Source organism: Jaculus jaculus, chromosome 1 (assembly GCF_020740685.1).
Source record: "Jaculus jaculus isolate mJacJac1 chromosome 1, mJacJac1.mat.Y.cur, whole genome shotgun sequence".
Lineage (NCBI taxonomy): Eukaryota > Metazoa > Chordata > Mammalia > Rodentia > Dipodidae > Jaculus > Jaculus jaculus.
Window position 1 is genome coordinate 303,458,225 of NC_059102.1, and position 16,058 is coordinate 303,474,282.

The 16,058-nt window shown below is 42.4% G+C and overlaps 1 protein-coding gene across 2 annotated transcripts in view; it reads left to right on the forward strand.

Moving 5' to 3' along the window:
* The window catches only part of Rc3h1 (ring finger and CCCH-type domains 1), a 103,031-nt gene that overhangs the window by 76,588 nt on the left and 10,385 nt on the right, over positions 1 to 16,058 (forward strand). For both annotated transcript variants that reach the window (XM_045146795.1, XM_004658776.2), the window contains exons 14-19: positions 2,228 to 2,380; positions 6,289 to 6,502; positions 7,083 to 7,173; positions 7,750 to 7,882; positions 12,305 to 12,466; positions 14,195 to 14,310. In XM_045146795.1, the coding sequence (XP_045002730.1) occupies positions 2,228 to 2,380; positions 6,289 to 6,502; positions 7,083 to 7,173; positions 7,750 to 7,882; positions 12,305 to 12,466; positions 14,195 to 14,310 (869 nt within the window). The remainder of the gene's footprint in view (positions 1 to 2,227; positions 2,381 to 6,288; positions 6,503 to 7,082; positions 7,174 to 7,749; positions 7,883 to 12,304; positions 12,467 to 14,194; positions 14,311 to 16,058) is intronic.

Sequence of the window (16,058 nt, forward strand, 5' to 3'; positions counted from 1 at the left end):
ATCACCATGATACCTTGTGAGTTGTCCCAAGGTCACTGCCACCGGAAAAAGAGAAGATTCTCTACCAAAAGTGAGAGTAGCATTAATATAAGGGTATGAACATTAAGATAAGTGCTTACTGGGCAGTTTGATAAGCATAGTATATACATTTAGCCAGACAACAGCAGACGTTACACACCTAGGGCTCATGACTACCCCTGTTTTAAGTTTTCATTATCAGGGATGTATTCCCTTTCCCTTGGAGCAGGCCTCCAGTCCAATTAGAGGGCAGTTGGTTTTCCCCATAACAGACATGCCACTATTGCACCCGTTGGCTCATTTGGCCTGGTTGACCAAATATAAGGCTTGCAGTGTCCACTGTTGAGTATCTTCACTGGTGATTTCTCTTTCTCCCATTGAACTGTGTGCAGAATGGCTTCTTCCAGCTTTCTGTCAGCTAGTCTACGTGGAGGAGGTTATCAGCTGCATTCCAGCAGGATTCCTCAGTAGCTTTGCAGTCCAAGTATGTGGAGTCTTCAGCAAATAGGGTCTTTCCATATATTCCTGGTGGGAACCAAGGTCTTCAGCAATGGTCTATAATGTTTTGGGGCATCAGGGACCTCCCTGGCCAACAACTCACTGGAAGGTATTCCACCCCTGGCACTGAAAATTTCTAGCAACAATCTATGGCTCCTGAGTTTCTATTGTCCAAGAAAATTAGGATTCTATATGATTTATTTATATCCTCTTAGATTTTTTTTTTAATTTTTATTAACATTTTCCATGATTATAAAATATATCCCATGGTAATTCCCTCCCTCCCCACCCCCACACTTTCCCATTTGTCCTCTTAGATTTTGATTAGCCCTCCCTCCAGCTTTCCTTTACTTCGTATCTTCCCCTGACCTCATTTTGGGCCTTTCACCCCCATTAATCTATTCTTCTACTTACATATTTACAGTACCATCTTATAAGTCCCCCCTCCCCCTCCCTTCCTTTCTCTTCCCTTTATGTCTCTTTTCTTTTTTTTTTTAAAAAAAATTTTTTATTTATTTATTTGAAAGCGACGGACATAGAGAGAAAGACAGATAGAGGGAGAGAGAGAATGGGCGCGCCAGGGCTTCCAGCCTCTGCAAACGAACTCCAGACGCGTGCGCCCCCTTGTGCATCTGGCTAACGTGGGACCTGGAGAACCGAGCCTCGAACCGGGGTCCTTAGGCTTCACAGGCAAGCGCTTAACCGCTAAGCCATCTCTCCAGCCCTTTATGTCTCTTTTCTAGCTTACTGGCTTCTGCTACTGAATTTTTTCTTCTCACACAGAAGCCCAGTCATCTGTAGGTCAGACCCACATATGAGAGAGAACATGCGATGCTTGGCTTTCTGGGCCTTGCAGATCATTTTTAATCATCTTTATCAGTTTTTTTTAATCCTGTTTAAACTCCTTCCAAAGTGGTCTTCACCTCTATGAAAACATTTTCCCATGTTTTCTATATTACATATATGAATCACCTATTTCTGTTGGACAGTGTTCCATTACATCAATATTTTTTTTTTCACTTGAGAAAGAAGAAAGGAAGGAGAGAATGGGCCCACCAGGGCCTCCAGCTACTGCAAACAAACTTCAAATGCATGTGCCACCTTGTGCATCTGGCTTATGTGGGTCTGAGGGAATCAAACCTGGGTCATTTGGCTTTTCAGGCAAATGCCTTAACCACTAAGCCATCTCTCCAGCCCACATCAGTATTTTGAGAAGTAAAATATTTCTAATATCAAGTTTCTATGATCCTGGATACCTGAATTTAAAAAGAAACTATTTTAAGAGGCTGGAGAGATGGCTCAACAGTTAAAGGCACTTGCATATAAAGCCTGATAGACTGGGTTCAGTTCCCCAGTACCCACTTAAAGCTAGATGCACAAAGTAGCAAATGCATCTGGAACTCATTTGCAGCAGCTGGAGGCTCTGGTACACCATCATCCCCTCCCCGAACCCCTGTAAATAAATTTAAAAATAAATAAAAGTCACATTAAAACCAGGTGTGGTGGTGGTGCATGCCTTTAATCCCTGCACTTGGAAGGCAGAGGTAGGAGGATCACTATGAGTTCCAGACCAGCTTGGGCTAAAGAGAGACCCTACTTCAGAAAACAAAACAAAATCTCATATTGCTTCAGTTTGATGTTCTGAGAAACTCCCTCTTTTCCCTGTCTTGTTAAGTCATACACTCATTTCTTGTTTTTCCTCCATGTGTAGTTTTTGGATGAAGAATTGAAGGCAGCTGGGAAATACAAAGGAAATGATTATAGCCAATACTCTCCTTGGTCATGTGATACCATCGGCTCCTACATTGGAACCAAAGATGCAAAACCCAAAGATGTTGTGGCAGCAGGGAGTGTGGAAATGATGGTATGTGTAATGGCTAAGCCATAATTAATATAAATCAAGATAAATTTTAACCTATTAAAGTTTAGGCACAAAAGCTGGGCATGGTGGTAGCTCATATCTGGATTCACAAATCACTTAGGAGGTGAAAGGCAAATTGCTGTGAATTTCAGTCCAACTTGGTTTATATAAGAAGTTTAGGAGTGCCTGGGCTACTGAGTGAAACCTTGTTTTAATAAAAGAAAAACAGATTTAAGCACAAATAATTGAGCTTTGCTTTTGTTTCATTCAGGTACAAATAGGTCTTTTATTACATGCCTAGAAAAAGAGGAGTGAAACCCTACCACAAAAAAAAAAAAAAAAAAAAAAAAAAAAAAAACAAGAAAAAGCATGTTGGGCTGGATGTGGTGGTGCACACCTTTTATCTCAGCACTTGGGATGGTGAAGTAGGTAGATCCTCTGTGAGTTTGAGGCCAGCCTGAGACTACATACTGGATTCCAGGATCAGCCTTGCTAGAGCAAAACTCTACCTCAATAAACAAAAATTTTTTTAAAAGCATGTTGAGCTGGAGAGATGACTTAGCAGTTAAACCGCTTATCTGCTTATCTTTTTTATCTAACAACCTACGTTCAATTCCCCAGTAACCATGTAAAGCCAGATGAACAAACTAGCGCATACATCTGGAGTTAATTTGCAGTAGTTGGAGACCCTGGTATGCCCATTTTCTCTTTCTCTCTCTTATCTCTCTATCTGTTTGCAAATAAATAAATTTAAAAAAAATTTAAGGGGCTGGAGAGATTGCTTAGCAGTTAAAGCATTTGCCTTCAAAAGCCAAAGGACCCCTGTTCGATTTCCCCAGGACCCATGTAAGCCAGATGCACAGGGTGGCACTTGCATCTGGAATTCGTTTGCAGTGCCTGGAGGCCCTAGCGTGCCCATTCTCTCAAATAAATAAGTATAGACAGGTGTCATGGTACATGCCTATAATCTCAACACTTGAGAGGCAAAGGTAGGAGGATCACAGTGAGTTTGACATCAGCCTAAGACTATATTGTGAATTCCAGGTCAGCCTGAGCTAGAGCAAGAGTCTACTTCAAAAACCAAATACATACATATATATATATATTTTTTTTTTTAAATAAGCATATTGAGGATCTGGGCGTGTTAGTGTGCACCTTTTGAGCCTAGCTCTGTTGAGGCAGAGGTAGGGGGATCGCTGTGAGTTCAAGGCCAGCCTGGGACTACAGAGAGTGCCATGTCATCCTGGGGTAGAGGAAGACCTTATCTGGTGGGCTGGGTGTGGTAGTATATTACTTTAATCCATATACTCTGGAGACTTGAGTTAGGAGCATTGTGAATTCCAGGCTGGTCTATCCTAGAGTGAGACTCTGTCTTGAAAAAAGTAAAAAGCAATAAAAAACATATTGATTTTTTTTTTTTTTAAAGTTATTATGGCTGCTTGGCTTCAAGCAAATTTTAGACCTGTGTTGGATACTTTTCAATTTTTTTTTTTTTTTTTTTTTTTTTTTAGAAAGAGAGAGTGAGTATGGATGTGCCAGGGCCTCCTGTCACTTCAAATGAACTCCAGATGCCATGAGCCACTTTGTACATGTGGCTTTATGTGGGTACTGGGGAATTAAACTTGGTTGTCAGGCATTGTAAGCAAGCACCTTTAACTACTGAGCTCTCTCTCTAGCTCCAAGTTTTCAACTTTTGGGGGGGGTAGTGGAGGCAGTTGAGGTGTAGGATCTTGCTCTAGCCCAGACTGGCCTCAAACTCAGTGTTCAAGTGTTCTTACCTAGTGGTGTCCCTAATACCAAATAACATTACCAGAGCCGGGTGGGGGGGGTGGTTGGGGGAGGCTGGAGAGATGGCATAGTGGTTAAGGCACTTGCCTGCAAAGCCTAAGGATTCATGTTCAACTCTCCAGGTCCCATGTGAGCCAAACACACGAGGTGGCAAAAGCGCTCAAGGTCGCACATGTGCATAAGATGGCGTACATGTCTGGAGTTCGATTACAATGGCTATAGGCCTTAGTGTGCCAACTCTCTCTCTCTTCACCACCACCACCCCGATAAAAAAATAATAATAACATCTGTATTGTTATTAGGAAAATATGCTTAAGCTATAGTAAACCTTTGGGAAGATAAGATGGAATTATACAGGAACCCTGTTTTATGCTTTGCTTTGAGAAATAATTATTAAAATAACAGTGGTAGTAACTAAATTTCTTAAATGAATAAAGAATAAAACAGAATTTTTGCCAGGCGCATGCCTTTAATCCCAGCCCTCAGGAGGCAGAGGTAGGATTACCATGAGCTAAAGGCCACCCTGAGACTATATAGTGAATTCCAAATCCCACGTCAGCCTGGGCTAGAGTAAAACCCTACCTTGAACAAAAAGGGGGGAGGGCCGGGCGTGGTGGCGCACGCCTTTAATCCCAGCACTCGGGAGGCAGAGGTAGGAGGATCACCGTGAGTTTGAGGCTACCCTGAGACTCCTTAGTGAATTCCAGGTTGGCCTGGGCTACAGTGAGACCCTACCTCAAAAAAAAAAGGGGGGGGGAGGGATAAAACAAAATGTTAAACAAGTGTAGGTACCTTTTTTAATGTCCCAAATAGAGGCTGGGGAGATGGCTCTGTAGATAAAAGTTCTTGCCATGTAAGTATGCGGACTGAGGTCCCCCTGTCATGCCAGTGTATTTGGGAGGCAGAGACAAGCTCTCTAACTAGACTAGCTGAGTCTAGCTAATATATCTTGCTTCAGTAAATGAATTGGTGAGTGCTGGAGGAAAACATCCAACATCAGCCTTTTACCTCCACATGTGCACATAACACACACACACACAACATGGAAAATAGTAGGTGAGGGCTGGAGAGAATGCTTAGTGGTCAAGGCCCTTGCCTGCAATGCCTAACGACCTGGGTTCAATTCCCACGTAAAGCCAAAGTGTACAAAGTGGTGCATACATCTGGAGTTTGTTTGCAGCGGCTAGAGGCCCTGGCATGCCCATTTTCTCTCTCCCCTCCTTTCCCTGCAAATAAATAAAATAGTTTTTTAAAAAAATAGGTGAGGGGGAGCTGGAGAGATGGCTTAGCGGTTAAGCGCTTGCCTGTGAAACCTAAGGAACCCGGTTCGAGGCTTGGTTCCCCAGGTCCCACGTTGGCCAGATGCACAAGGGGGCACACACGTCTGGAGTTCGTTTGCAGAGGCTGGAAGCCCTGGCGCGCCCATTCTCTCTCCCTCTATCTGTCTTTCTCTCTGTGTCTGTTGCTCTCAAATAAATAAATTAAAAATTTAAAAAAAAAAAAGGTGAGGGCTAGAGAGATGGCTCAGTGGTTAAGGCACTTGACTGCAGAGCCTAAGGACTAGAGTTAGATTTCCTAGTATCCACATAAAGCCAGATCTGTAGACCCTGGCATGCCTGTTCTCTGTCTCCTATCTCTCTGTTTGCAAATAAATAAATATATATATATCTTTAAATATGTGAAAGGGGCTGGAGAGATGGCTTACCACTTAAGGCACTTGCCTGCAAAGCCTGAGGACCTAGGTTTGATTCCCCAAAACCCATGTAAAGCCGGATGCCCAAAGTGGTACATGCATCTGAAGTTTGCTTGCAGTAGCTAGAGGCCCTGGAGTGCCTATTCTCTCCTCTCTCCCTACCTTCATACAAATAAATAAAATATTTTTTAAGGTGAAAAAAGTAACCTAGTGCTTCTCAAATATTATTAGGATTATAACTCAGTGGCGAAATGTTTAATTGACATACATGAAACCCTAGCTTTAATTGTCAGCATCACTCCCCTCACCCCATCCCCCCCAAAAATAGTGCATACAAATTACCTAGGGTTAGTTGAAGCTTTCTCATTACAGACCTAGTAGAATTAAGTTCTAAGTGTTGGGTAGATTTCTCATTTTGCATTTTTATCAGAACGTGGAAAGTAAAGGAATGAGAGACCAGCGATTGGATCTTCAGAGAAGAGCAGTAGAAACCAGTGATGATGATCTCATCCCTTTTGGAGACCGACCAACAGTCTCTCGGTTTGGTGCCATCTCTCGAACATCTAAAACAATATATCAGGGTGCTGGCCCAATGCAGGGTATGGCACCTCAGGGAGCACCTACAAAATCTATGAACATTTCAGGTAAGAATAATAACAAAGTTGAGCTCGTCTAAAAGATTCATAATCATTACTCCCAGTATAATAATCTGTCACTGCTTTTCAAACTTTTTCCTATTAGAGAGTAATTATAACCCAGAGAACTTTAAGGGTGTAAACTAAACTTGTCTGCATATTAAGACTGCTAGTAGCTGTTTTGTTCAAATAGCTTCATCACTTTATTAAATAGGTTCTCCAGGTTCTATTCCCCAGGACCCATGTAAGCCAGATGCACAGGGGTCGCATGTGTCTGGAGATCATTTGCAATGGCTAGAGGCCCTGGCATACCCATTCTCTCTCTGTGTATCTGCCTCCCTCTCATAAACAGATAAATAAAATATATTTAAAAAATAATAATGGGTTCTCATTATGAATATTCAATTAGAAGAAAAAGTTAAAAACCAAAGGTTCAGTGGGGATGAAACACGCACTACCCTGTTGTCATTTTGGCAGATATATTTCTAGGTAGTTGCCTTCACAATATGCTTGTGCCGTTTAAATTGTGAGCACCTTAGAAGATGAATCAAATATGTCAATTATACCACAATAAATTATTCCCTTACAGATTATAGCCCATATGGAACCCATGGTGGCTGGGGAGACTCTACATATTCACCTCATCCAAACATACCTTCTCAGGGACACTTCAGTGAAAGGTATGAGTCAAGCTTTTTTTTACACATGCACATGTGTGCAACTATGTTTGTTTATGTACACTTGTATATGGATGCCAGAAACAACCTTGGGCCCAGGCTCAAGTCATTCTTTTTACTTGTATAAATAATAACACTAGCCAGGTGTGGTGGCACATGCCTTTAATCCCAGCACTCAGGAGGCAAAGGTAGGAAGATTGCCATGAGTTCATGGCCAGACAGAGACTGCACAGTGAATCCCAGGTCAGCCTGGACTAGAGCAAGACCCTACCTCAAAAAAAAAATAATAGTAATAATAATAATAACTGTTTAACTTTTCTTTCTTTTTCTAGTTGGGTTTTTTTTTTTTTTTTTTTTTTTTCAAGGTAGGGTTTCATTCTAGCCCAGGCTGACCTGGAATTCACTATGAAGTCTCAGGGTGGCCTTGAACACATGGCGATCTTCCTTACCTTTGCCTCCCAAATGTTGGGATTAAAAGTATCCACCACCATGTCCAGACTTTATTTTCTTTTTCTGGTCAGTAGTACGTTCACAAAATAAAACATTAAAAATTGCTTCATGATTTTTTTCTCACTGAAGGGAGAGAATGCCTATGTCAGATGTAACAAGTCATGGAAAACCTCTTCCATCTATTGAGCGAGAACAACTTCGGCTAGAATTACAGCAACTGAACCATCAAATAAGCCAACAAACACAGCTACGTGGACTAGAGGTATCAACTCATACTCACAGGGTTTGGGTGGTTTTAATGCAGAGTTATTGCTAGTTAACACAGCTGACCTCAAACTCATGATCTTCCTGTAACAGACATCCAAGCACTGGGATTACTGATGTGTACCACTGCAACCATCTTTGGTTCCAAGTTTAAAAAAAAAATTAACTTTGTTTATTTTAAGTAGAGAAAGAGAGTATGGGTTAGCCAGGTCCTCCAACTGTAGTAGGCAACCTCCAGACACATGTGCCACTTTGTGCTTCTGGCTTTACATGGATACTGGAAAATTGAATGTGGGCTGTTGGGCTTTGTAAGCCAGCATCTTTAACCACTGAACCATCTCTCCAGCCCCTCTTCCAAATTTTAAAGGATTTTTAGATTTTAAATGGGAACTTCTTAGGCACCATGATCTTAAGGCCTTTATCCTGCAAGTTACTTACAGGTGTCCATTGTTCAGAAAATTTAGAACAGGATTCAGTTCTAGGATGATAGGAAAAAGAATTACTACTACCCAAGAATTGAAACAGATTATCTAAAATTTCCCAAAAGAACCTAATATTACCTAATGGCACATTTAAGGTAAATAACAACTGCTTTTGGCTGTAAAAAAATGTTTCTTCTCCTTTTTTTTTTTTTCTTTTAATGAGAGAAGCAGAGCAAGAGAGAAAATTGGTGTGCCATGGTCTTCAACCACTGCAGTCAAACTCTTGATGTGTGTGCCATCTTGTGCACATGTACAACCTTGCATGCTTGTGTCACCTTGGGCATTTGTTTACATGAGATCTGGAGAGTAGAACATGGGTCTTTAGGCTTTGCAAGCAAGTTCTTTAACCACTAAGCTATCTCTCTAGCCCTCTTTTAATTTCTTTGATTTCAGCTTTTATATCTTGGTAAAGTTGAAGCTTGGAATTTTCACTTAGCAAAATAAAACAGAACATAGCCCCTAGCTAATAATAACCACATTTGGGCAGGAAATGTAATTCAGTTCCTAGTTTGGCCAAGACTCTGGATTTGATCCCTTGTATAGAAATGGACTAGAAAAAAACAGACAAAAAAACTTTTATTTCCATAATTGTTTACAGTTTATGAATTATTATCAAATACCTTACTTGACCTTTACATTGTCCCTGGTAGGTATGCTGGGTAGACAATAATCAAACTGAGAGCCTTGCATCTGCTAGGCAAACATTCTGTCTCACTAAGTTCTACCTACATCCCTATCCTTGCCTACTTTTTTTTTTTTTGGTTTTTTGAGGTAAGGTCTTACTCTAGCTCAGGCTGACCTGGAATTCACTATGTAGTCTCAGGGTGGCCTCGAACTCATGGTGATCCTCCTACCTCTGCCTCCCAAGTGCTGGGAATAAAGGCGTGCGCCACCACGCCTGGCTTTTTCCTTGCCTACTTTTTTAGGGTTTTGGTTTGGTTTGATTGGTTGACGGTCTGATTAGTGTGTGTATTTTGTTTTTAGACCATACTGGTCCCAAACTTGCAGTCCTCCTGCCTCAGCCTTTCTGGGTACTAGAAGTACAAGACTCCTTGCCCTGTATTGTCTCCCAGATTATTTTTGGTTTTTCAAGGTAGGGTCTCACTCTAGCACAGACCTGGAATTCACTATGTAGTATCAGGGTGGCTTTGAACACATGACAATTTTCCTAGCTCTGCCTCCCAAGTGTTGGGATTAAAGGCATGTGCCATCACGCCTGGTGTCTCCCATGTTTTGATCAACAAATAAAGAGTTTTTCAGGTTGGAGAGATAGCTCAGTGATTAAAGGCACTTGTTTATACAACCTGAGAGCCTGGGTTCACATCCACAGTACCCACATAAAACCAGATGTGCAAAGTGGCACATGCATCTGGAGCTTGTTTGCAGTGGCAGGAGGCCTTTGCACACCCGTGCTCACTCACACATGTGCTTCTGCCGTCTTGTGCTCTCGCTCGCTCACTCACTTTCTCTCTGTAAATAAATAATAAATTAAATATTGTAAAAATGAAGAATAGAGTTTTTTCTTAACTTAGAAGCAGAAAGCTACATTTGCTTTAATATTTTCAAGATTCAGATCTTCACTCACAGAAGGTGTATTCATCTTCAAATGTACAGTTTTTTCTTGTATTTGAAGTTTCTAACCTATTTTCTGTCTCAAAAGAACATTATAGGGAGCTGTAGAAATGGCTTAGTGACTAAGGCACTTAACCTGCCAAGTCTAAGGATTCAGGTTCAATTCCCCATTACACATGTAAAGCCAGATAGATAGATGCACAAGGTGATGCATGCATCTGGACTTCTTTTGCAGTGTCTAGAGGCCCTGGTGTGCCCATTCTCTGTCCTTCCCTGCAAATAAAATAATTTTTTAAAAAAGAACATTATAGGGGCTGGGGAGATAGCTCAATCAGTAGTATTTTCCTCACAAACATGAGGACTAGAGCTGGATCCCTTCAACCTACATAAAAATGCCAAGCATAGTGGTACCTGTCTGTGAGACTAGATGCTGGGGGACGCAGACAAAAGTTTCCTTGTGGTTTGTTTGGTCAGCCATTCTATCCTAATTGGTGAGCTGCAGGCTGAGAGACCCTGTTTCAAAAAGGGGTGACCCGAGCCAGGCACAGTGGCGCACGCCCTTAGTCCCAGCACTTGGGAGGCAGAGGTAGGAGGATCGCCATGAATTTGAGGCCACCCTGAGACTACATTTTGAATTCCAGGTCAGCCTGGACTAGAGTGAGACCCCAAAAAAAAAAAAAAACAAAGGGCGTGACCCAAAGTTGTCCTCTGGCCTCCATGATACACCTATACACATGCACATTAAAAAATTATGGGGCTGGAGAGATGGCTTAGTGGTTAAGCACTTGCCTGTGAAGCCTAAGGACCCTGGTTCAAGGCTCAATTCCCCAGGATCCACATTAGCCAGAGGCACAAGGGGGCGCATGTGTCTGGAGTTCGTTTGCAGTGGCTGGAAGCCCTGGCACACCCATTCTCTCTCTCTGTCCCTCTCCCCCCCACCCCTCTCTGCCTCTTTTTCTCTCTGTTGCTCTCAGATGATAATTTTTTTTTTATGATCTATGCTAGGAATGGTGGCGCATGCCTTTAATCCCAGCACTTGGGAGGCAGAGGTAGGAGGATCGCCTTGAGCTCAAGGCCACCCAGAGACTACATACTTAATTCCAGGTCAGCCTGGGCCAGAGTGAGACCCTACCTCAAAAAATAAAAAAAGATAAAAATACATATGATCTAAAGATAACCAGTGAATGGTAGAATGCCTGTTTAGCTTGTAAAAGGTTCTGGGTTTGATCTCTAACACTTGCCCCATAAAAGCAATATAAATATTAATAATTTAAGTACATATACTTAAATGATTTGGTGTTGGGGAAATGGCTCAGTGGATAAATTGCTTGCTGTGCAAGTGCAGGGAACCAAGTTCAGATCTCTGGAACTCCTGTAAAGCTAGAAGTGGTAGTATACATCTGTAATCCCAGGACATTTGTGGTGAGATGGGAGGCAAAGACAGAAAAATCTCTGAAAGTTTGCAGGCCAGCTAGTCTGACACATGCTGCACTGAACAACAAACCCTGGCCTTAAACAAAGTGGAAGGCAAGGACTGACATCCAAGGTTGTTCTCTGTTGCAATCAGGTTCACATTGCTGGCAGAAAACACTGGACCAAGAACATCTTGTGGGAAAGGGGGGTTTATTTTGGCTTAGAGTTGAGGAGAAGCTCCATGATGGCAGGGGAAACCTATGGCATGAGCAGAGGATGTACATCACACTCTTGTCAACAACATACAGTGGACAATAGCAACAGGAGGGTGTGCCAAATACTGGCAATAGGAAGCTGGTTATAAATCCCGTAAACACACCCCCCCCCCCAAAATACATTGCCTTCAGGAAGCTTTAATTCCCAAATTGCCATCAGTTGGGGACCTAAGCATTCAGAATACCTAAGTTTATGGGGGACATCTGACTCAAACCACCACATTCTCTACTTTCTACACATGCTCTGGGGAATGCACATGTCTGTACTCACACATCATACACAAATATTTAAAAAAGAGTCCTTGTTCTCATTGAAGTTTTTTGTGGGGTTTCTTCTTTTGTTTTTAGACAGTGTCTCCGTCTAACCCATGCTGACTTGGAACTCACTCTGTAGCCCAGGCTGTCCTTGAACTTAACTGTATTCTTCCTGCCTCAGCTTCCTGAGTGCTAGAAGTATGTATGTGTGCCACCACACACAGCTTTTGAGGTTTTATGTCAGATAAAATTAACAGTTAAAAAGAAAGATGTACATATATGATTGATTTCTCCTTGAAAATAAGAAAAAAATAAATATTTTTATTCAAATGGATTTCATTACACATTGTTGGTTGATAAGCTCAAGTATTCTATGCATGGTGTGAAGTGTGTTGTATATGTGCTTTGGTTTTATGTACCTAGGCTGTTACCAACAGGCTAGTATTGCAGAGAGAGGTGAATACCCTAGCAGGCCAGCCACCACCACCTCCAAAATGGCCTGGGATGATCTCAAGCGAGCAACTGAGTTTGGAACTGCATCAAGTGGAAAGGGAAATTGGGAAGAGAACGCGGGAACTAAGTATGGTGAGTATTAATGGTGGGGAAAGAGGAGGAAGGTAAATGAAGTCAGCTGGCTCTAGAGTGCTAGAATCACCTAAAGCTCATTCAAATAATCCAATAAGTGATAAATAATATTAGGGCAGTTCTTTCTTTTTTTTTTTTTTTTTCTTTAAAATATTTTAGTTTTGGGCTGGAGGGATGGCTTAGCAGTTAAGGCATTTGCCTGCAAAGCCAAAGGACCCAGGTTGGATTCCCCAGGACCCACGTTAGCCAGATCCACAAGGGGGCGCACACGTCTGGAGTTTGTTTGCAGTGGCTGGAGGCCCTGGTGCACCCATTCTCTCTCTCTCTCTCGGTCAAATAAATAAATAAAATATTTTAAATATATATTTTGGGGTTTTTTGTTGTTGTTATTTTTATTTATTTATTTGAGAGTGAGAGAGAGAGAGAGAGAGAGAGAGAATGGGTGCGCCAGGGCCTCCAGCCACTGCAAACGAACTCCAGACGTGTGTGCCCCCTTATGCATGTGGCTAACGTGGGTCCTGGGGAATTGAGCCTTGAACCAGGGTCCTTAGGCTTCACAGGCAAGCGCTTAACCGCTAAGCCATCTCTCCAGCCCCAGTTTTATTTTTTATTGTTATGTTTTTGTTTTTTTAAGGTAGGGTCTCACTCTAGCCCAGGTTGACGTAGAAGTCTCAGGGTAGCCTTGAACTCATGGCGAATCTCTCTCTCTCTCTCTCTCTTTTTTTTTTGGTTTTTCGAGGTAGGATCTCACTCTGGTCCAGGCTGGCCTGGAATTAACTATGTAGTCTCAGGGTGGCCTTGAACTCTTGTCGATCCTTCTACCTCTGCCTCCCAAGTGCTGGGATTAAAGGTGTGCGCCACCACACCCGGCTTTTTTACTGGTTTGTTTTTTTGTTTTTTTGTTTGTTTGTTTGTTTTTGGTCATGGCGAATCTCTTAACCTCTGCCTTCCTAGTGCTGGGATTAAAGGTGTGCACACCATGCCTGGCTTATTTTAGTTTATCTGAGAGAGAGGCAGATAGATTAGGTGCACCATGGTCTCTACCCACTGCAAACAAACTCTAGACTCCTGTACCACCTTGTGCATTTAACATATGTGGGTCCTAGGGACTTGGCTTTACAGGCAAACTTCTTAACCACTAAGCCATCTCTCCAGCCAATACTGCAGTAATTATTACTGTGGAGATGAATTACATTCTTTTTTGGTTTTTCAAAGTAGGGTTTTACTCTGGCCCATGCTGACCTGGAATTGACTATATAGTCTCAAGGTGGCCTCGAACTCTCAGTGATCCTCCTACCTCTGCCTCCTGAATGCTGGGATTAAAGGTGTTGCATCACCACACCTGGCCTATTGTTACCTTTTAGGAGAAACAAGGTCATTGGAAGTTTTAAATTTCTGTTTAACATACTAATTAGGGATGTAGATGGGTGGTGATGCTTACTCTTGTTCATTAGAGACAGAGGGAGGGAGAGAGAGAGTGAATGAGAATGGGTACGCCAGGGCCTGTAGCCACTGTAAAGAAACTCCAAATATATGAGCAACCATGTGCCTATGGCTTACATGGGACCTGGAGAATTGAACCTGGGTCCTTAGGCTTCACAGGCAAATGCCTTAACCACTAAGCCAACTGAATATAGTTTATTGATCATCAGTTTGTTTGTGTCACCTGTGTTTGGTCTATTCTATTAGCATTAAACAGATGATAATGATTTTCTTTCTCTTTGAAAGGAGAGCCAATGTTCTGTGGATATGAAAACCAAGTTGAATACAAGTAAGCAAGCAGAAAATGGACAGCCAGAACCACAAAACAAAGTCCCAGCAGAGGACCTTTCGTTGTCATTCAGGTAACAAAAAGAATACTTTTTTTTTTAATGTTTGTTTTTCAAGGTAGGATCTCACTCTAGCCCTGAATGACCTGGAATTTACAGTCTCAGGGTGGCCTCAAACTCACAGCAATCCTACTGCCTCTGCCTCCCTAGTGCTAGGATTAAAGGCATAAACTACCACACCCAGCTGAGAAAAGGTCTATTTTTTTAATAAATCTAGCAGCTACAAAACTTCTCTGTGAAGCAGGAACAGATAGAACTGTAATGCCAGCACTGGAGATAACTGCAGCAGGAGTATTGTAAAGTTCCAGACTGATCTGGACTACAAAGTAAGACTATTAATTCTCTTTTTAAGTTTTTTATTATTATTTTTTCCCCCAAGGAAGGGTTTCACTCCAGCTCAGGGTGGACTTGAACTCACAGCGATCTTCCTACCACTGCCTCCCAAGTGCTGGTATTAAAGATGTGCACCACCATGCCAGCTTAAAATTTATTTATTTATTTATTTTTGGTGTTTCAAGGCAGGGTCTCACTCTGGTTAAGGCAGACCTGGAATTCACTCTGTAGTCTCAGGGTGGCCTTGAACTCACGGTGATCCTCCTACCCCTGCCTCCTGAGTGCTGGGATTAAAGTCGTGTGCCACCACACCCGGTTTTAAATTTTATTTTTGAGAGAGAGAAAGAAGCATAGAAAGAGAGAGAATGGGCATGCCTGGGCCTTTCAGCTGCTATGAATGAACTCCAGATGCATGCATCCCCTTGTGTGCAGTGTGACATTGCACCATTGTGTCACTGTCTGACAGCATGAGACCTGGAGATTCAAACATAAGTTCTAGGCTTTGTAAACAAGCACCTTAACCAGTAAGCCATCTTTCTAGCCTAAGGCTATTAATTCTTTGTTTTGTTTGTTTGTTTGTACAGAGAAGAAGGTAGAGAGAGAGAGAATGGGTGCGCCAGGGCCTCCAGTCACTGCAAAGGAACTCCTGACACATGCGCCCCCTTGTGTATCTGGCTAACGTGGGTCCTAGGGGAATCGATCCTCAAACCAGGTCCCTTAGGCTTGCCCAAGACTATTCTTTTTTTGGTGGGGGGGGGGGTTTGAGGTAGGGTCTCACTCTGGTCCAGGCTGACCTTGAATTAACTCTGTAGTCTCAAGGTGGCCTTGAACTCATGGTGATCCTCCTACCTCTGCCTCCCGGGTGCTGGGATTAAAGGCGTGCACCACCACGCCCGGCCCAAGACTATTCTTAACAAATTTTTTTTTATTACATTTCCTCCTCCTTACTCTAAATTTAACTATAGCTTTACCCAGGCCATTTTGTATCCGGAGGAGCATTTTTTTTTTTTGTTTTAATTTTTTTTTTTTTTTTAATTTGAGAGCAACAGAGAGAAGGAGGGGGAGAGAAAGAGAGAGAGAGGGAGGGGGAGAGGGGGAGAGAGGGGGGGGGCACGTCAGAGATTCCAGCCTCTGTAAACGAACTCCAGATGCATGAACCCCCATGTGCATCTGGCTAACATGGGTCCTGGGGAATTGAGCCTCGAACCAGGGTCCTTAGGCTTCACAGGCAAGTGCTTAACCACTAAGCCATCTCTCCAGCACTGTTTTTGTTTTTTTGAGGTAGGGTTTCACTCTAGCTAAGGCTGACCTGGAATTAACTATGTAGTCTTAGGGTGGCTTTACTCTCATGGTGATCTTCCTACTTCTGCCTCTGTGCTGAGATTAAAGGTGTGAGCCACTAGGCCCAGCTCTAGACATTCTTTTTGTAG